The sequence below is a fragment of the Schistocerca gregaria genome, chromosome 3 (assembly GCF_023897955.1).
Source record: "Schistocerca gregaria isolate iqSchGreg1 chromosome 3, iqSchGreg1.2, whole genome shotgun sequence".
NCBI classification, from domain to species: Eukaryota; Metazoa; Arthropoda; class Insecta; order Orthoptera; family Acrididae; genus Schistocerca; species Schistocerca gregaria.
Genome location: NC_064922.1, coordinates 225,969,317 through 225,992,087, shown reverse-complemented (window position 1 = coordinate 225,992,087; position 22,771 = coordinate 225,969,317). Strand labels below are relative to the sequence as shown.

The window sequence follows — 22,771 nt, the reverse complement described above, 5'->3', positions numbered from 1 at the left end:
CATCACTCTTTACATATCAAAAGTTCCTTGCCTGCAACCTTGGTACATGTGGATGTCACACTTCTTGTGGATTCACTCACTTATTTACACATCATCTTCCATAAATCCATCATAAAAGAGAGGTGTCAGGGAGGTAGAATGAGTCAAGTTATATCATAAATGGCAGAATCAGTCACTACAGGTTAAATTGTGAAATATATTAACAACCATTTATGAGTAGTGCTCATCTACTAACATGGAATTTAATTCTAGTTTCATTTACAAATTTATGTTAGAAGCAAATCAATTATTCTGAAAAAAATCACTATTTCACTTCTTACACTACTCAGCTGCTCCTTTCATGTATTACTTCATATTTATTATGAGATGCCACGGTTAGCTATCTGTATGCTGCTAAAGTTAAAATATGTTTCATATGAGCATTTATCTTAACAGAGTTTATGTCCCTTGAGATCAAATATTCTAGTAAGTCACAGAAGGAATGGCAAATAAGGTGCTCTTTTAATTTGCTTTTGAAATGTCTCTGAATTTCACACCTCATACAAAATTTACTATTATTACTGATGACTAGTACTATCATGGAGTTAATGTATTGGTATGCAAGCAAAAAGTTCAGAGTTCCTGAAGGGGCTTCTGTGTGATGTTCATAACTGTCTTATTGCACACTTCCGATTACACCAAATGACAGCATTGTTTAAAAAAAATACATCATGTGCTAACAATTTTGTCTACAGGTCAAATAACTAAGAGTGATTTCTAAGTGCTTGTTAGTTGACTCATCTGTGTGTAGGTGCCATCTCAATTTGTTATAAATTTTTTAACATGTTCCTGGGTGTGCCTCTTATGGATGTGTTTGGCCCCTTTATCGCTATATTAGTATCATCCAGTTTTCCACATCCATCTAGGTGAATGCCAGACTGGTAACAATGTCGCACTTCAGTTTCATAATTCGTAAACATTTAAAAAAGTTCTCATATTTCACATGGGATAACACTAGATGCAGCCAGATAGCATACACAAATTCCATTCTGTGGGTTAAGAGGTGGCAACAGGAAGGACATTTGGCCACCTTCTACAACTAACATTGCCGAATTCAGAATAACATGACAAGCCTGTGAAGGAAAATGAGAAAGGCACCTATATAGTACCATCAGCAAAAATCACAGTTTTTGATGAGTTCTCGAGAGTCTTTTGTACATCATTTTTGTACACTGCTGGCCATTAATATTGCAATACCTTTAAAGACAACATGCAATAATGTCAAAGTTGCATGAAGTATACTATATGCTTGGATATACACATGATTAGTGTTTCAGCACAACTGCAGAAAATACTGAGGAAAAAGAGAATCTACCTACCATCTGTAGCATGTTTCTCATTTGGAAACTGCATTTGGATGTTTGTTGTTTGTGACAAGATAGTAGTAGGCCTCGTATAATAAGAAGAACATTTAGTGATATGAGTCAGACATCAACAGTGGCAGAGATTCCAGTTTATTGTTCTGCTATATTGCTGCTTGCAAACTGTCATATAGATATGGAATCAATGGTTTCCTCCCATTGGACAGCACCTTGCAAACTGTCATGTAGATATGGAATCAGTGGGTTCAAGAGGCCATACTCAACACTCAGCTGGATCCCAGCAACCCATGTGAATGGTGCCTGAGAGGACTGTTGACACAATCATGCTGAGTTTTACAGCCACATCCTGTATCTTCAATCAGGAGATGTCTGAAGCCCCAGGGTCTGTGAACATTATGAACTTGTTGCAGGTTCCTTTGACACGGCAGCAGAAAGAGGCATGACAGAAGTGCCCAACAGCACTGTGGGGTGCAGAAGTGGCACCACATAATCTTTCCAGATGAGTCATGGTTGTGCATAAAGCATGAGGTTACCTTGTGTGGAGGTCTCGATGAGATTGAACATTACTGGACTGCATTTGTTCTCATCATATGGGTCCAGCACCTAGCATGATGGTATAGGGTGCCACACAATAGGATCATCTCTGATTTGCATATGGTAATTGCACAGCTGATTTTACATTTCTGACATTTTAAGGCTAGTCGCTATTTTCAGAGTCTCCTTAATATTATCTTTCAACAAGATAATGCAAGAGCTGTGCTGTGCTGACTTAACTTGATACACTGGATGACCATTTCTCTAGCCATCATTTGCTCCAGATATATCATCTGTTGAAAATAACCTGGTAATGGGTTGGTGTGAAAGTGGCACATCACCTGTAACTAGCCGCTATGACTGATGAACTCTGCCATAAACTTGAAGCACTGTGAAATTGCATACCAGTATGTCATCCAAACACAGTTTGACTAGCTGCCCAACTGGGATAAAGCTGTTGTTGCTACCAGTGCACTAAATTTAATTAATGTTTTATTCCTTTGGTATCACTTGCTAATGTGATCTTCTGTTTTCTATTGTGAAGACATGATTTCATCCGTGGAATTTTGTAGTTTTCTTATTAAAATTTTATGATCACCCTGGCCTATAAGTAAAACACCACCACCATAAGTTCAAATAGTTATGTTCAGCATAGTCAAATGTTCATACCCAAGTTTGTCACTCCTTTGAAGCTCTTTCTGGCATCAGATTAAACAGCAGGAGAGAAAGCCTGTCATCTTGTTGGTTTACTGAATGTACATTGAGTCTGTCAGACATTTCACCATTTACAGTCACCTATAGAGCTACACACACACATATCAGCTGGATAAGCTGCTCTTTACTGTAGCACACGCCATTTTTTCCAAACTGCTTGCTTCTAATATTATGATACACTCTTTGAAAGTCATCAAGAAACAATGTGTCACTTTTTCATTATTCCATCTTTTTTACAAATTTTTGACTTATAGTATGTAGTTGCTGACCTTCATCTTCAAAACTTGTTTGCTGGAAATTAAGAGTATTTTTTTTTTTTTTTTTCATTTATGGCATGAGCCACTTCAGTATTAGTAAGCTTGCAATCTTATAAGCCAGATTGAGAAGTGCAATTACTCTGTAATTAGTATATCTGATGCTTTCTTGAGGATTGTGCATATGACTAATATTTTCCATCCTTTCGGGTTTTCCCCGTTCTCCATATACAAATTAGCGATTTATGTACGTTTCCAAGCATTCATATTCCACCTTCTGTTACAACCTCTGTCTGTTTACAGTCAATTTCTGGTGTCTTTCCATTTTTTATTTTCTTCGAAACTTTCATAATTTCCTTCAGTGCTGGTTCAACTTAATCCCTTACCAAGTTTTTTCTGAATTTACTCCTCTTTTCTTTTATGTGAGTTGCGGTGGTTGTCTTAGTATTCCACAGTGGTGGTTGTCTTAGTATTCCACAGGTTACTGAAATATTTTTTACCACCTTCAAGTACCTTTTTTCATGTACTTTGAGCATTCCCGTTTTGTCTTGAAACAATTCATTTTTTCCACCATACAATTTCTTGAAGCTCATGGCAATTTCGAAGAAGCTCCTCATGTCCAGTTGTTCTACCTTCTTCAGCTCCTCCTGTTTTATTGCTCGCGGGAGTTTCTCCTTGTCTCCCTGGTCTTCCTCTTTCATACCTAACAGCTGTGTCATATTGATTCCTTCACTGTTTTAGCTCCTGTGCTGGTAAGTTATTTCTATTTCGTTTATTTAATCATTCTGACAGCTTCTCTCCATCTTACGAGCTTCAAGACTTCTGTTTCCATCTTGATGGCTTTAATAGCTTCCCAGGATTCCTTCCTTGAGGTATGATCACATGTCTGTTATATCCTCTTCCCACATATAGAAGTCATTACATAGCAAAAAAATGTTGTGCATTTTTACTGAGAATCATTGTTTAATGGCGGTCTTGTCCAACAAATCAACATTTGCATTAAATCCAGAATTCTTATTCTTCAGTCCATTGGTCCATTCTTCTGAATGTGCCAATGGCAGAAAATGATTTGAACCTACTACACTTCATATCTACTACACCTCATATTCTTTTTCTACTGTGCTTTTATGTATGGTAGCTACCAGGAAGTGATTTAGGCTTGAGTTGTTTGGCCACATGAATACTAGGTAATTTTATAACAATATTATGAAAAGGATAGTTGCTAGTCGGCATTGGCCAACAAGGCGTTTGTCATAAATAGAAAAACCACACACACACACACACACACACACACACACACACACACACACACACACACACACACACACACAGTCATGTGTGTGTATGTTTGTGTAACTGTTGCCTATTCTTGTCAAAGGACTTCTTGGCTGAAAGCTCATTTTGTGATGGTCTTTTTGTCTATCTGTGATTCAGCGCCCCACTATATGGTGAGTAGCAACTATCCTTTTCATAATATTGTTACATTTCATCCTGGATTTTCCGTTGTTACGTAATTTTATAAGTGTTTTTCTAGGTGAAATAGGTACTGCCTACCCTCAGATTCTTGACCGTAACTGGAATTATTAATCACTTTTGTTCCATTACCCTTTGAGTTGCCATACAGATTGTAGGGTTCAAAGCAAGGCCTTCCTATATCTTCACAACTTACTTACACAATTACTTCCCAGAAAAAGATTTTGAGTTTTATTCAAAGATGTTCTTTTGTTTATTGATTCAGTGGTGGTATAGAAACTACCATTCTCATACTTGTCTCCTGTTGATGCGTAATGAGATACCATTCTTATTTTTGAGCTTTCCTTCAAGTCTCATTATGTAGACTTTCTCATTTAGTGTTCTAATATCCAAGATTCTGGCCCTTATTCTACTGGGCACTATGGTCCAACTTTATTTTAGTTCCGTCTCTATCTCTGTTGCAGAATGAGTTACTTGGATTTTTTGTTTGTCCAACTCCTCTCCTGGTTGCCTTATGTCTTGGAGTGCTACTGTGTCAAGCTCATACACATTTAGTGCCTCAGTCAACACTACTGCAGCATTGGAGGGCATAAAGTGAGAGAATGTTTCAAGGCCTATATTTGATTTTTGTTTATCCTGTATTAAGTTTGTAACCTTTTCTTTGCCAGTGTTGACATATTTACTTTTCTATACCAAGATTTGCTGATGTTTCACAACACCTGGGTATTCTAGAGGGAGCAGGATGAATGTTGACCCCAAATCCATTGTCCATTGTGGATGACCAGGTCATTTTAATTCGAGGTTTTCTTTCTGTAATCGCTGGTGGCCTGTCTGCATGGGAGAAGTTGCATGTATTTTATTCCCCTGTACACACCATGTCTTTAAGCACAGTTATGTCAGAAAATGAAGTATTAGTTTTTACAGGAATAATAAATATCCATATTGCTGCTGATGTGTGTAGTTGGTTTAGCACAATATCTCTTCAAATTTCAGTGATAAAATACCAGTTATCATAACTATGACATGCAGTTGATAATCAGGTCACTTTCATTTACAGTTTTTATATTCTAAGTTATTTAAGAAGTGTAACTTTTGTAACTATATGTTATTTGACAATATTAAGAGTTTTACATTGACTATTATCTTTGCATTAAAAAAATTATATAAAATTAAACAAAGATGCATAGTTGCTAGTGGTTATATCAATCAACAAGTACCAGTACAGCAATAGATTTTAACAGTGATAATTCTAGCTTCATGTTTTTAAACACACCATCTTAAGCTAAATATAATGTTTTTCATTTATGTGTTCTTCAACAAAACATGCTTTGACACCTTGTAGCGGTTCACATACTTTGTTGATTTCATAGGTTGTCCACAGTGTCAATGTACTGGCTGAAAAATTAAGGGTGTAAGTGCAACTACTGTCTACTGTACATGATGTAGCCAACAGAGGCACTGTTGTGTTTCACAGCAGTTTACTTTCACTTTTCACAACCACCCATATACACATTTAATATATGGCCAGTACACTACTGTTTAAAGTTTTCACAAGCCTCATTAATAGTTTTCAGGCAAACATCCACATACTGCTACAATAGTTTACTGTTGAACATCTATGAGCAGTAAAAGCCTAAGCACACAGTTCACAGTCTTTTAAATAAATTGAACAGACACTGTCATTGCTTTAAAACATGGCCTATTGGTGTAACACATATTTCACTGTTAAGTTGATGCATTGTTGTCATTCTAACCAACACAGGTTCCTCATCTGAAACTCGGCTGTGGTCTGACTGTCTCATGACCAAAAATTGGACCCTTACATATCATCACAATAATAGGTACTGAAACTACGCATTGTTTAAAGTTAAATTTACAGAAATTACAATTAAAACTTAACTCATTAAATTAACTGAATATATTGAAAAATTGCATCTTTTTAACAGTTTCTTCTACTGCAAGAGTTAGGCCAAATTATTTGTTTACATCATGAAATTAACATATATATTTACACAAACAATACTTTTGACAAAACTGTTAATTACTTTGGAATTACTTAAGGGCTGGCTTTGGTATCATGTTTTCAAATAGAGCCGAGTAGATCCTTTGAGATTACTGTTAGTTGTTCCCCCAAATGTGTACAATTAGTACAGAATTTATACTTGTTTATACATCAACAATAGAATTTAAGTTACAAAACAATCATTGATTTCGCCCTATAACAAAAGATACTAACTAGGGATAGTTGAAATTAATTAGAAAATCAATTACATCAATAAAACTAATCACAAATTAGATCTGGTGTTATATTCTTTAAATCTGACAGCCAACTTTCTCTTTTATGACAATGCAGATTATATTCATGTATGTTAATGCTAATTAGTTAAAACTGAAAAAAATGAATTTTACGGAGGCAGATGGCAAAACAAGAGGGGAAGTAAAAAATATCCCAGTTTACTTCATCACAACCTATGTGCCATTTCAGTAGATTTGTTTTATTTCTGCAACTGCATTAACTTAAAAACTAATGCCATTTCAGATGCAAAATAAGAATCACTGAAGATGATACATAGGTGTGGAAATATTTTTGAGTAAAGAATAAAAAAGGAAACAGGCAAGGTGTTTTGGAGAAGGTAGATTTAAAAAAATTGAAGAAAATAAAAAATAAAAGAAACACTTGCAAACATGGAAAATTGGTGACATGAGCTTCCAACCCCAGCAAGATGATTAATAATTTGAGCAGTAGCTATGAACACATACAGTAACATTAACATTAGCACTAAGTATATGTGCCACCCTTTCTTATACTTACAGGGTCCTTTTCACAAAAATCTCCCGAATATGGAAGTCCATCTGTGGTCTTACACACACATTTGCCACACTCACAGTGACCATTGCCTGAACATTCTTTTCCAGTTATTGGTGATTTGCATAAATCATTGTTATTGTAACACTGGCATGCTTTTCCTGTCCATGGCAACACACAAATGCATGTACCACATTTACAACTGCCATGGCCTGAACATATCTTACCATTAACCACCTCACAGGAAAAGTCATCACATTCACAATAGTCACCACTAACACCCTGCAAATAAATATAATTTTATGTTGATTTTCAAACTAACACAAATTTTGTATTTGGCTATAAATATCATTTAAAGGCTATAGTTATACATAAGGTATAAATATGAGAATTCCAGAAAAATTACTTGTTATCAGGTACTCTACCTAAAAATTATTTATTAGATGACAAATATTTTATTTATTTATTTTATTTATCCATCCAGAGACAATAAATATTGTATGAGTGTTGTTCAAATGTACTATAAATTTGTGTGAAATCATTTCAAGGAAGGGGAACATGCCAATATGAAGATAGAATAATACAAACAAAGCAATACAGAGTCACAAAATGTATAGTAAGACAAATTCATATAAATATATGCTTATGTTATTTTGTATGGTCTGTTTTTCACAGGCCTTTACTTTTGTCCTCACTAACCAGAAAATCCTTCTACATACTAGAAGGATTCCATAAAATTTTACACCAGACATCAGCTGTTCATTAGATATGCAAATATAATGAAAAAGTATATAGGCAAAATACAATTTTTTGGTTCTGCTTTAGTAAAAAAAATGGCCAGAAAAATGTTATTGGCCAACATAGTCACCTACCAAGTTAAATCATTGTTAGCATAGTATTTTTTTAAAAAACTCTGCATTAAATTTAATTCCATCATCTAACTGACTTACATTGATTGGCTGCCTGTTGTAAAGTTTAATGCCAATATGGGCCACATGCCCCCTTTTTTTTGTGCTGAGTATGGAGTGCTGTGCCATTTTAGATATTGTGGCTATGAGCAAGTTGTACCCCAAGATATAAAATACATTGTAAGGGCAACATGGGTCTGCCCTGTCTCTGTGGAGGACTATGAAATATTTATTTGGATCTTCTTCTGTAAGTAAGAAAATTGTTTTCGGTGGCAAGTGGTGGAGCCCTAAAATGTTACTCTGTATGTTGCAAAAGACTGAAAACAGCCAAAATATTCCATTGTAGCACCCTGTGAGGTAAAAATGTTTGCCAAACTTCTAAGAGCAAAACATGATGAGTTTGTGTGCAAGTTTTACTGCACAATCATTAAAACTTAAGTTTTCATTCAAATGAATCCTCAAATTTTACAGATGTTACTCTGCTATGGTTTTGTACCCCAATACCAGATGTAGATTTACACTTCGACTTATTTTCCCAAATTTCATGTAATTTTTTTAAATTCATATTTAATGTCAAGCTGTTTGCATTCAGCCAAAAGTGAACATACTTAAGGACTCGATCAGTAGTTGCACTCAGCAATTGCTTTGATGCACTTATTATCACTCTAGTATCATCAGCAATTAGTGATACACTGTCTGCACTATTTGAGGTGTGAATGTAATTTATATAGACAAGAAATAATTTGTGACTTAGAATACTACCTTGTGATTCTTCTATTCCCAATTTTTTTGAATTGGTTGTATGGTTGGAGTGAGCTGACATCATTCCTATGAGCCATGTTCAGTTTTGTAGGTATGATTCAAACAACTTTTTTTACTGCTGTGCGAATACTTATCACTTCCAATTTTTGTAAAAGGATATCATGATTGACAGTATCTAGTGCTTTGGAGAAGTCTAAATTTACTTCTACTCTGCTATTGTTTTTTCCCTGGTCTTTTTCTTATTTGTTAACTGCAGCACAGTACTGTTCTTTCTGTGTATACATATGCCTAGAAGCCATAGTGATTACTGGTTTGTACTTGTTGCCACTTTTAAATAACAAATTCACTTTTGAGACATTCAGCTTCTCAGGCAATCAGTGGCAACCACTGAGGGCTGCAGTTGGCAGCGACAAAAATAATATGTTTAGCAACTTCATGTGGTAGCATTGAACATATAAGACAATCTCAGCAATAACTGATATATTTCAGCCGGCCGTGGTGATTGAGCGGTTCTAGACGCTTCAGTCCAGAACCACGCAACTGCTACAGTCGCAGGTTGGAATCCTGCCTTGGGCATGGATGTGTGTGATGTCCTTAGGTTAGTTAGGTTTAAGTCGTTCTACGTTCTGGGGGACTGATGACCTCAGAAGTTAAGTCCCATAGTTCTCAGAGCCATTTGAACCATTTGATATATTTCATAATATTCTGTATCAAAGATACAAAATGGATGAGAAACAAAAATACATGTTTACTACAATGGTGCTCTTCTTATGCGTAATAAGTGTTCCATATATTCTGGGATAATGAGTTGGGAAGCATTTGTATATGGTTTCACAAATGGGGAGAGAGAGAGAGAGAGAGAGAGAGAGAGAGAGAGAGAGAGAGAGAGAGAGAGGGCAGGGCAGGGCAGGGCAGGGGGGCAGGGGAAGGGGGGGGGGGGCAGAGAGAGAAACAGGTTGTTTCTTTTTCTCATGTATGCTTTGAAAGTAAAATGTAACAGCAACTCCAAAAATCTCTCTTGCAGACGCAAATGCATTTACGTGTGTGCTCATATCGCCCTATTGCCCCAACCAACATTTAAAACTAAAGGCATTGTAATCACCAAAAGCAGCAGCTTCATGAATTTGGGAGACAAGCTTTGCAATAATTAGTAGGAATGGAACTGAAAATCCATTTGTGGGCAAATAAATCAATCTTTTTTTTTTTACTTGAAAATTTCAGTTTTTCACATGAATGATTTTTCACAAGATAGCACCCCTATGCAACTCAGATGTTTTTCTTTCATAGTGTGTTGTAGAAATGTTTTCATCCTCTTGAGCACTGAAAAGTACCACTCAGCTTATGATGTTGAGATAGGTAACATGATTAGCAGTTTACGCTCAAACTCTAGAATCAGTAAAAGAAGTGGAATTGTACTGGAGGAGGAGGAGGAGGAGGAGGAGGAGGAAGAGGAGAAGAAGAGGAGGTCATTATAGACAGTACTGGTACTGGAAACTGTTATCAATGCAGGCCTAGCACAGAAAATTTGAAGGTCTCCCTTCAACTTTCTCTTCTTCAGAAATGAATGTGTGTCCATAATCTCAAGGTATTTCATCTTCACCATTGTTTCCCCTTTATCCAGAATCAGGCTAGGTTGGGACATCTGCAGTACTTTTCCACTTTCCCCTGTCTTTCCACTTTTCTTCTTCTAGAACAGTTTTGTTCCAGTCCAGATTACTTCTTAGACTGATTTTTATTGAGCCAATCCATCTTACTCTGGACCTCCCTCTTGCTCTCAAACTTGGCCTCCATCATTCATTTTGGTAATCTTTCATTCTCTTTACATGTCAAAATAATTTTAACCTGTTCTCAGTTCTCTAATTCAGCTTGTCTACTGCAAATTTTTTCCTAATGTCTTCATTCCTCACTTTGTCTCTTCTCATACTTCTTAGGTGTTTTATTTCACTGGCTTGGATTCTACTCTCCTCTCTTCTTGTCATTGTCTAGGTCTACAATGCATATGTCAGCATGGATGTAAAGTGTGTGTTGTATAGCACTTCCTTACACTTCATTGGCACCTCCATTCCCTAGACTAAGCCCAACACACACTGGTAATTTGCTTTGCTCTGTAGTATCCTTTTGCTAACTTCTGTTTCCAATCTCAAGGCATTTGTATAGAAAGTTTGCTATCTATTTGTCAAACTGATTTACATCAAAAAATTGGTTGTAATGAGGTGTCTAGTGAACTGGAAATGTAATTTTATTTCAGAAAGGATGGCACTGCACACCTCTAAAGCATATCCATTTTTATAATCATCAGCAGCCTGTGGTCTCTTGGCAGGCACTGTTTCACCGTTTTCAAAATTTATTTGGTTATTGATGGAGTCATTGTTATCTCTGATGTTTTGCATTACCATTTCAAAGTTATAAATTTGTTGTTTTGCTTTAATTGGTTCAGTTATATATTTTTTAAACTGATTAAGAGCCATGTCTGCATGAGGTGTTATGTTATGTAAAAAGTATACACAGAAAATCAAGCCCTCATCTTGCAGTCTGTATTTGAATGAATCAGGTTTTTCAATAGTAGACGACTGTTTTATGCTCTTACTTGTTTCAATGACTTCCATGACAATAATAAATATGGTCTTGCCTGTTATCATAAACATCCTTTGCTACATGTGAATGGTAATTCCATCTTGTGACAGATATACGGGCCAAGCTTTTGTAAACAATGCTGTGCAACACATTAGATCTCCATGACAAATTTTAAAAGAAGAATACCTGAAATATGGGCAAAAAAGATGCTGGCTTTGCAATTAATAGAGGTTGCCACAGACATTACAAAGTTGAACTGATCTGCATTGCAGTGAATACAGTTTGCATTAGGATATTTGTCTTTTATTAATTTATGCACCCAATTTGACTTGCCATACATAACATTTGCACCATTATAACTCTGAGCCATTAGCTTTTTCAATAATCACCAATTAAAAGTTCAATTTCTTTCAGAATATATTCCAAGATAGTAAGAGCATTCTTTCTGGATCAACAGAGTTCCAATACCTTTTATGGGTTTTCCATCAACAATTTACTGCAAAACACTGATCAATTGAAATTCACAAGATACATCTGTGGTTACATCAATGATTATTCCATTATCTGCATGTTTTATTTCCTTATGAATTTCCTTGTCGTACACTTTCAACATGTATCACAGTAGTTCATTCTGGAGTTTTAGAGATGCCTTTGCCAGCCATTGTGGCCAAGCAGTTCTAAGCACTTCAGTCCAGAACTGCACTGCTGCTACGGTCGCAGGTTCAAATCCTGCTGCCTTGGGCATGTGTGTGTGTGTGTGTGTGTGTGTGTGTGTGTGTGTGTGTGTGTCATGTCTTTAGGTTAGGTAGGTTTAAGTAGTCTAGGGGACTGATGACCTCAGATGTTAAGTCCCATAGTTTTCAGAGCCATTTGAACCATTTTTTAGAAATGCCTTTGAGTACTAATGCTTGACTGAGGGGCTTTATCCAGTTCCACACGAAACTGAAATAGTTCAGGAAAAAAAATGCCCTTATTGATTATTGTAACTGTTAATCTTTTACTTATACTGGGAATCTGATTTCTGCTGACTTTTCATTTTGCCTGGAAATGAAAGACTCAGAACATTGTTCACATGTCACAAAATTTAACATTTCGTGCACTTTCATTTTAGATCATATATGCACAATATTGGTTATTCCAGTCTTACACCAATGAAAATCTACCACAAACAATATGCAAGAAGAACATATAACAGGACCATTTTCCTCGACTCACAAATTCATTTATTCTTTTGGTAAATTTCTGAACTGAACTATAGCATCAATTTTTTGTTTGCTGCTGCAGATTAAAGAGTGGCCTACTTAGTACTTTTAGCAAAATTTTTTTCACAGAGAATCCTGTTGCTCAGTTGAATATTTAATGGTTCATTTCCCTCGTTCTTGTGTGTATCTTCCACATGCAACTGAATTTTCACTTAAAGAAAACACTCTACACATATCTATACTGTTTTCATTACCTGAACTCACAATGAAGTACATCTTTGGACTGACATAAATACTTGACTGTGGTTTTGTACTCAACCAGTGTAACCTAGATGGTGTAGGCTCAACACATGGTGAATATGTTAGTTTTTTGTTCTGTACCAATAATCATACTGTTGTGAAACACACAAATATTGAAATGGTGCCTCTTAGTTTCAAAATATAATGGCATAATTATATTCAAAACCATATATTTTTATTCATAAGAAATTTTAAGTGTATTCTTTCTGCATTCAATATAATTAAGCATTAGTTTGTGACTCCAAATGCATTATCATTAACTTGTAGCTAGATGACAACACTGCATTAAAGGAAGGCTCAGACTAGGATGTATTCTACCATTGTCACTGGATGGCAGAATTGTGCCTTTGTAGGTTCTGTGCATTACTGTTCTCTAACAGGATAGAACACAAGCTCTGCATCTGAGCAATCTTAGTTCTACCTCGTCCATAGGAACACTATAGACAGATACTCTAGCCTCTATACACAGCACTTACGAGAGTAGACGGGTCAATCTGGAGTTGGCTCTAAGCTTTAGAAAACTACCATGAGAGCATGTGCTGCACAACTCATGGAACACATACTCAGGAACAATGTTTTATGTGCAGTTCCCCTACATTTCTCTTTCTTTCTTTGCCATAGTAGTGGTGCCAAGCCACAGCTATACTACCCCAAAGCTGCACTTCACTAAATGATAAGTTGGCTATGTATGATAAGGGCCTTGCAATCTGTGGAGCAGACTTGCTTACAATAAGACACTGGCACCTCATCTAATCCTGATGACATTTTAGGTTTCAGGCTTTTTATTGCTTGTTAATACTGTCAACAAGTTAATTATTTTTATTCACTGATAAGGGTAATGAAATGAAACCGCATTAGGATGCGAAACATAGTATCACATTGTCTATTAAACAATGGAAACTCCAGGTAAGTAACAATCTGGTCACATTGTCTGTTTGTTTGTATGATTACTACTGGCTTCTAGATTGCAGGATGATTGATTTTTGTAAGTTGCAGTCAACTGAAAACAAGACAGATGGTAAAAGTAAGTAAACCATTTATTGTCTCAAAAGTAATCACCATAAATGTTAATAAATTTACCCCACTGTGAGACAAGATGGTCAATGTCTTCATGGAAAAATGTTTGCGGTTGCCTGTGGAACGACGATTGTAGCCAAGCATACACCTCATTGTCCAAAGCAAATCGATGACCGCAAATGTCTTTCCTCATGGCGTAAATGTTGTCAAAATTGTTTTGACTATTTTGCAGAAGTTTCACTGGGAACGCCTTACACATTATCCATAGGGTCGTGGTCTCTTGTCATGTGATTTCCAAATTTTTGGAGCTTTGAAGAAAGACATTCATGGATGTCAATCTGCTTCAGATAATCATGGTTGCATAAGCAACTGCAAACATTTTTCCATGAAGGCACTGACAATCTTGCCTCACAGTGGGATAAATGTAGTTATGATCATAGAGGTTACTTTTCTAGTAATAAACAGTTTACTAATTTTTTTCCCAACTGTCTCATTTCCATTTGATGTCCCTTATATTAATATATGTTAATACACTTTCCTCCACTTCAATTGCAATTTAATTTTCAGTACTCTATATCTAACATTTTTCTGACAGTTGGAGTGTGTTCACCCTTGGCAGTGGTTTATATATGGAAAAACAATCATTGTTTGGAGTCCGTATTAAACTGTAAATTCCTATACAACTGTTTTCAGGTTGTTGGGAGGCAAGAGCATACCACATAAAAAAGGACATATCTAGTAAGGCACTGTATAGTTCAAACCAACCTTTGGAATGAGTACTTCTTTTCTAAAGTGTGTCACTAAAAGAAATTCAAATGATATCCTGAATGGCACCCACTATAGTTCAAACTATTAAATTTGAGATATCAGTGATTTGTTGTTGGAGTTATTATTGTCAAATATTTTATATGTATGTTACTGGTATAAACATTATGTTACAGGCATTTTACAGCATTTGGTGAACATGAAAGACCATTACCTCCTTTTCTTCACAGTAACACTTTCCACAAATGCATCGTCCTCGTCCTGAACAAATTTCAGAGGAGTTGCTGCTACGACAAACTTCTTCGTCATCTAAAATATCTGTACCATTGCATTCACACCTTTCTCCAAATCTACCTGAATTGCATGCACAGTTCCCACATACAAGAGTTCCCATTTCATTGCATTCAGAGGCATTAGGCTTCTTTTCCTGAAGGTAAAATGAAAATCACTTTTTGTAGGTTTCATTCAACAAAAATGTCAATACTTACAGTTTGGTACAACATCACTCAACAAATAGGTTCAAATTAACAAACAAGAAAGAATTTTTAGTGCTGATAGATACCACAGAATTAGCCATAAAGTACAAAAGGAAAAAAAAAAACGATTTTACTGCCCTTTAACATACGGAGAGTGAAAAATGGTAAAGCATTATAAATGATGGGAAATAAGTTTTAGAAAAGGATGTAAAAGCACAACACAAACAATAGTGTTTCATGTATTTTTTAAAAATAAGCATTAACCAATACTTTCATTATAAGTTCAAGGAAATTCTTCAGCTGATTATTTTCTTTTGAAGAGTCATTCCTGGAGAGACACCATTGTGTCAGTACAAGAAGTACTTACATGAACATACAACATAAGAACATCAGAATTAATGTATAAGAGATGACCTGCTCAAACTGTCAGTGAGTATTCCTGATCAAGTTGGCTGGTTTTGTTCTATAGTATACATAACATATTAAAGGAAATAAAAGGACGTATGGTCTTTGAAGATAATATAAAACAGGTCTACAAGAGAAAAATGCATGCATAGCATGAGCAATTACTAGGAAGATACATAAACCTAAGATATTAAAAGCTCATACTTGTGGATTCACTATTATACTTTTTTGTATGGGATCTAGTACTTACTGTACATATTCTTTGTATTCATTGTAAATAATTCCTTATGTAATGTAAAGCATCAAACTCCTGCCAGAAATTTATAAGGCTTAAGTTTATATTCAACAAAATTTTTGTTTTCAGAAAAGGCTCTTAGCTGGGAAGGGTCAGGGAGTATATGTGAAAGAATAAATACATCTACAGTAGAATATCTGTAGTTTGTTTCTCCTGGACAGTAGTGTAAACACCTTGATTCCTTTAGTGACAGAGTAGTAGCTGTAAAGGCACAGAAACCTGTATATAGTTTTGTAGTTGGTCCTGTAATCAGTTAATGCTTACTTTATAAAATATGCAAATATATGAATTTATCTTTCTGTACATTTAATCTGAAAGATAATTTTTTATTGGAGATGACAGTTTGAAAATTTTGAATGTATCTGTGGAGTTTTAAGTGAATAAGGACTATTTTAAATAGTGTATCATAAATTATTCTGTCAGAGTTACCTGGGAGAAATCTGTATCAACTATCAGTCTTACTGTGGTGTCACTGCCAGACACCACACTTGCTATGTGGTAGCCTTTAAATCGGCTGCAGTCCGTTAGTATACGTCTTACCCACGTGTCGCCACTATCAGTGATTGCAGACCGAGCGCCACCGCATGGCAGGTCTAGAGAGACTCCCTAGCACTCACCCCAGTTGTACAGCCAACTTTGCTAGCGATAGTTCACTGTCTACATACGCTCTCATTTTCCAAGATGACAGCTTAGCATAGCCTTCAGCTATGTCATCTGCTACCACCTAGCAAGATGCCATATTCAGTTACTAACAGATAATATTGTGAATCATGTACCGTCAAGAGCGATGTTCATCATGAATGGATTAAAGTTAAGTCTGAAACTAATTATGTCCGCTTTCTGTCAGTATAGTTCTTCCATCCTCACGCCAGCCTGCATGAGCTAAAACGCGTGCATTTCGGCCTCCTCTAGTAACACGGAGTTAGCTCTTACACTTTACGTAAGTTTTCTAATGTGTATGGCATATGGAACAGCATATAAATTCACAACACCACACATTCCACACATTACAACATCTCACAATGATTGAAAATAAACATGTCGAAATTGCAATGATGTTTTTACAGCCTAAAGTGAAATGATATCATTTCAAAACGCATGAAATACCAAAATCTAGCCCAGCTTTCATAACTATTAGAGGGATGGGTTGGGGAAGCTTAGAACAGTGGGGTATGTCACTCAGACTCCAGGATGCGAGAGTCCCACCTGTTTTGAGGATTAGGTGTTTTATCACGTGACTTGTCCTTTCAATAGCATTAATTCCGTAGCATTTTAATATTTCCTTACTCTTCCACATTGATATAATTAACACATCAGCACCAACAGAAATAAATACCCTAGAGAGGTCATAAAACACCACAAGTTTCGTGGTACCTGTTATGGGAGCTCTGAAAATGATCAACAAAATCTGCTGCTGTTTCGGTTCTTTTTCCTTAATTGAATATATGTTTTCAGTGTGGTATCTCAACTACACACTTCTCATTTTGAAAATGTACCAGAAATGATGAGAATCTTCAATCAGAGTGTGGTATCGATAGCAACGATGCCGTGGTGTAGGTGCAAGTTCATAAGTTGGCACTACGAGACACTGGTGACAGTACCCTCTACCCGGCGCTGTTGAGTTCTACGAGTGCCGCTGCAGATTCACCCCTTTTCATCAAGAGCAGACAGCCTGGAAACATCACTTCAACCTCAGAGGGTGTTGGCTTGCTATTGAGACTATGTACTACTTACGACGGGTCTAAGGCTTCGCACCTCAGTGCAAAGTTATGTATTCAGTTAATATTGTGATATAGTAAAACCAGTAATAAGAACAGTACTGAGAGATTTTCACCTTTTCCTGCTTCTACTCACTTCCTACATTCGGCCTACCCTTCAGTTTACAGGAGCAGACTCACATCCCGCCTTCCAGGCAGGATACAAAACAGAAAGCTTTGCTTTCACTATTGGCAGTGCCTTAGTTGCCGACATGGGGCAAAGCATCTTTTCTAGTCAGAACATGAGGTAATACCAGACTGTTTCAGCCATTTCCACACTGAAATTTCTGTAGCTCTCATTTCTCCCTGAATCAACTGCAGTTGTGTTGGTGACCAGAAATTTCTGAATTGATACTTCTGTGACCAATAATTGTGTATATGGTGACAATTTTTCAGTATTCAGTTACTTTTCTTGGGATACACTTAAGAATGATGCTTACAATGACACACCTATTACTTGTTACTCTGGTATATTTTGTGTACCTTCCCAAGCAATAAAATATTGACAAGTAGACTAGAATGGTGGGCATATTATTCTAAATGTTTCATAAAACCTAGTGTTGCAAGTCTGCTTCTTCAACAACACAGGTGTTATTGATTACCAGTTAAGTATAGATAAATCACAGAATATAATAGATCCTTACTCCTCTTGAACTAAACAGAAACAAAGACTTCTGGAGGTAAATACCTCTTAGTCATGAAAATACTATGAAGATCTACTGAATAAATCACATTTTAATACTGGAGAACACTGTACATTTGTCCAACACAGAAGCATTCAAATACAAACAGCTCTCTTGATACATGCACAAAGTGTCGGATCTCTTACAGAGGGCACAATCTGCGGTCAAATGAAGAATCTTCATATATTAGAAAAATAGTCATGTCCATGTGCAAGCCAAATGACAAAGGAGAGAATAACAAAAGTCCAAATCAGTGTCTATAAAATAACCAAATATCACAAGGTCCATGTAAATAAGTCCACCACAGAGCATGTGTTACACATCAGTGAGCTGAGCCAAATGTGCCCATTACAGGCCATGGGCATACTTACACTGCCACTGTCCTTTACCCATGTACCTGGCACCAGTGGATGTATTACTCTATGGCACCCTAGTGGCCTCACTCTATGCATGCACAATTATATCAACTGATCCATCGATGTGGATGTGGAATTACAATATTCCTCCCACCTTGAGTTGGGCCATAGGGCCAGAACCACCCAAGCTGTAGTGGGGGAGAATGAGATGGACATGGCTTGCTGCAGAGGCCAGGGTGTGGCTGTTGATGCTGCTGGTGGCTGAAGAACAGTTCCCAGATCTGACATCAGAGATGCAGGAGGTGATGGTAAGTGGGACCACACCTTGGCGCCGTTTCCAGAGTGGACTGTGGATCTGACATCAGACCTGGCATAGATTTAGGCCCTCGTGTGATGTCATTTAGGTCCTGATTCTTAGGAGTCATGGATGGCAGTTGGAGAATCATAAATGCTAGGCATCTGCATCCTGGGGCATTGGCTACAGTTCCTATGCCTGCTTTAGTCTGTCCTAGGAGTGAGCAACACAGGCTGTCCCTATTGGTGTGGCAAATCCAAAGGCAAAAGTTGTCCTGAATGTCGCAAACAGAGCTGGTTCTACCACCAGTCAATAAGACCTCTTAAGTGTGGTCACCAAGATCAGCTGGCAGCCTTGCTGAGTGTAGATGGAACCACATATCCAGCTAGGCATATGTCCAAATGGGCATACCCCTTCTTCTTCTTCTTCTTCTTCTTCTTCTTCTTCTTGTGATGATGAAGGCTGCACCAAATTGGGCAAGGAAAGATGCGAGCACCCATCTAAAAGGTCTGCTGGGCTTTGATCTTAGAATGGCATTGCCCAGTTTAAGGATAAAAAGGAAATAAGTGCAATATAGATAGGAGTGGAAATAAAGATTTTTCCATCTGCATCCTAAACATTCTCACTAAACATTCTACAATGTCATTAGATGCAGGGTAAAACGGAGATGTGGTAGCATGCTTATTCCATTGTGGGTGCAAAATCGTTAAAATCCTGTGAGAGTAAAGTGCAGTCCATTATTTGTGAAAAGAGATTATGGAGCTCCTTCATTAGAAAAAGTAATTGCAAGGGCCTTAGTAGTATTTTCCATCATAGTCTATTGCATTTTTATCACATATAGGAAATAATAATATTTATCTATCAAAATCAACCAGATGGCTCCATGGAATGGGCCTACAAAATCTACATGCATCTGATCCCAAAGCTGGATAGTCACAGTGTTTGCCTGATAGGTTTGGGGTGGTGCTGACTGCTGTGACGGACAACCCTGACATTTTTGAGCCACTCACACAACATCCTCATCTATATGTGGCCAATACAGATATTATGAAAAGGAAAGTTGCTACTCACCATATAGTGGAGATGCTAAGTTGCAGATAGGCACAACAAAAAGACTGTCACAAATAAGCTTTCAGCCACACACACACACACACACACACACACACACACACATTACTGCAGTCTCTGGCAACTGAAGCCACACTATGAGAAGCAGCACCAGTCCATGATGGGTGTGGTGACTAGGTGAGGGTATGGAGGAGGCTGGGGTGGGGAGGGGGAGGGTTAGTAGGGTGTGGGACAGTGAATTTCTGCTGGGGAGCTCACAGGGACGAGGTGGAGAGGGAGTAGAGCAGCTGTGTGCAGTCGGGAGATTAAACGGTGGGCAGGGGAGAGTTGGGGGGAGGGGGAAGTGGAAAAGGAGAGAAGTAAAAAGACTGCAGACGATGGTGGAATGAGAGCTTGTAGTGCTGGAATGGGAACAGGGAAGGGGCTGGATGGGTGAGAACAATGACTAACGAAGTTTGAGGCCAGAAGAGTTAAGGGAATGCAGGATATATTGCAGGGAAAGTCCCCAACTACGCCACTCAGAAAAGCTGGTGTTGGTGGGAAGCGTCCATATGGCACATGCTGTAATGCAGTCATTGAAATGAAGGATGTCATGTTGAACAGTGTGCTCAGCAACAGGGTGGTCCACCTGTTTCTTGGCCACAGTTTGTTGGTAGCCATTAATGCAGACAGACTGCTTGTTGGTTGTCATGCCCACATAGAATGCAGCATAGTGGTTGCAGCTTAGCTTGTAGATCAAATGACTGATTTCACAGGTAGCCCTGCTTTTGATGGGGTAGGTGATGTTTGTGACTGGACTGGAGTTCATGGTGGTGGGGAGATGTATGGGTCAGGTCTCGCATCTAGGTATATTACAGTGACAGTCTTTTAGTTGTGCGTACCTGCAACTCAGCATCTCTGCTATATGGTACGTAGCAACGTTCCTTTTCTTAATATTGTTACATTCCATCCTGGATTTTCCTTTGTTTGATCAATACACAAATTGTTGGATAGTATTCTTCATTCTGGAAATGTTCCAGTGGAACTGTTACAGGAGTTGCAACATACCAAACAGGGTGCATTTGGAAAGAGTAAGGGCCTGGTGTCATGGAAAAGAAAGAAGAACTAAGTTCCACAAAGGCTGCTGAAGGAAGTGCTTGCAGTCAGCCGGTTTGTATGATTGGTGAATAGTGGATCCTTATGTGTGGCTGCTCCAGTATGTCTGGAAGTGATTGGAAACTACTGTTCTTACTGTGAATCAGTCTGGAACTAGACAGTCTCCTCTTTATCAAATTAGTGACCCAGACTCAAAGGGAATCCTGACAGCACATTAGCATTTGTGTGCTAAGCTGATTTATGATAATTCATTTAATACTGGTTATTTGATAAGAAAAGTACCCACCATTGTAACCCCTGAGATATCCGCTCATGAAACTCTGACTTGGGGCCAAATATGGACAACAATGACTTATTCTCTGAGACTAGATGAAATTTCTTACCATACAGAACTTCTGGATATAAAAGTAATTGCCAATTCCTCCTCCTCTACCTGTGAATAATTTTTGTTGTGGTGTGGTCAACATCTTAGAAGTGACTGTGAAAGGCAGTTCCAAACTCTCTGGGTACATATGGAACAGGATGGCCCCCTTGATGTATGGTGATACATCAGTGACTGATAGTTGGAAAATGTGGCTGATATAAGGTTATGCATGGAGCAGTTAGGAGACATTGCTTTAGCTTAAAAATGCTTGTTGACAATCTGTGGACCACTGGGAAGGCATCACTTTCCTACACAGTTAGTTCAATGCAAGGGCTATCATCACAATTTGGAGGAATACATTGGACATATATATATCCTCACACATAAAAACCAGCAAATACTTTAAATTTTTGGTAATGGTAAATGGGAGATACCTACCACATTCTCTGACTTTGATTCAAGGCAATCCAGGCTAATGACATATCCTGCACAATTAACAGAACGCTGAAAGAAGGAGCATTTTGATAAATAGCACTTAAACTTGGCTTTCAAAAGGACTGAAAATATTTGCTGCAGATTCAATATATGATCCTCTTGACTTCTTCTTGTCACTACTAGTAGGGTGGTGCATGAGTTCATAACATTTTTCTGTAAGTTTAATGAACACAACAGATACACATAACAGAGACTTTAGTCATTAATAACATTTCTCCTTCACTATTTGCAACAGTCTGCCAATATTGGGGTAACTTTTCAGTTCTGTGACTGTAGAAATCACGTGGTTTTGAGACAAAGAACTCATTGAGCCATGTTTGGAGTGCATTTTCACCTGGAAAGAAGTTCCTAGAAGTTTGTTTGGTAAAGAGCAGGAGGGGAAAAAAAAGGGGGGGGGGTACAAGATCAGGTGAATAACGTGTTTTTTTTGCAGGGGGGGGGGGGGGGCAATCATTCTTTTCTTTTCCTTATGTTCATCAAAAAGCACCATTTCTTGTCATCAGTAACAATAAAGGATAGGAATGGTTGGTGGAAAGATTACAGTTCATCACATTTACCAGTTCTCGAATACACTAATGTGGATCATTATGGATTAATGTGTTTAAACAATCGTCATCGAGCCCCAAAGGTCTTCCTGAATGTGGAGAGTCATTAATGTCAAAATGATCCTCCTTAGAACGAGAAGACCAGGTTCTTGCTGTGCTCTGTCTAATGACAATATCCTCACAAATGACATAAATGATTCTGGTGCCTCCACTGCTGCCACCCCTCGACTAAACTCAAACAGCAGAATATGTTGGAAATGTTCTGAT

The 22,771-nt window shown here is 37.5% G+C and overlaps 1 protein-coding gene across 1 annotated transcript in view; it reads right to left on the bottom strand.

The window, feature by feature from the left end:
• The window catches only part of LOC126354379 (integrin beta-PS-like), a 150,723-nt gene that overhangs the window by 18,121 nt on the left and 109,831 nt on the right, over positions 1-22,771 (bottom strand). Inside the window, exons 9-10 of the mRNA XM_050003979.1 lie at positions 14,885-15,097; positions 7,149-7,424 (exon numbers count right to left, since the gene is read on the bottom strand). Of these exons, the coding sequence (XP_049859936.1) occupies positions 7,149-7,424; positions 14,885-15,097 (489 nt within the window). The remainder of the gene's footprint in view (positions 1-7,148; positions 7,425-14,884; positions 15,098-22,771) is intronic.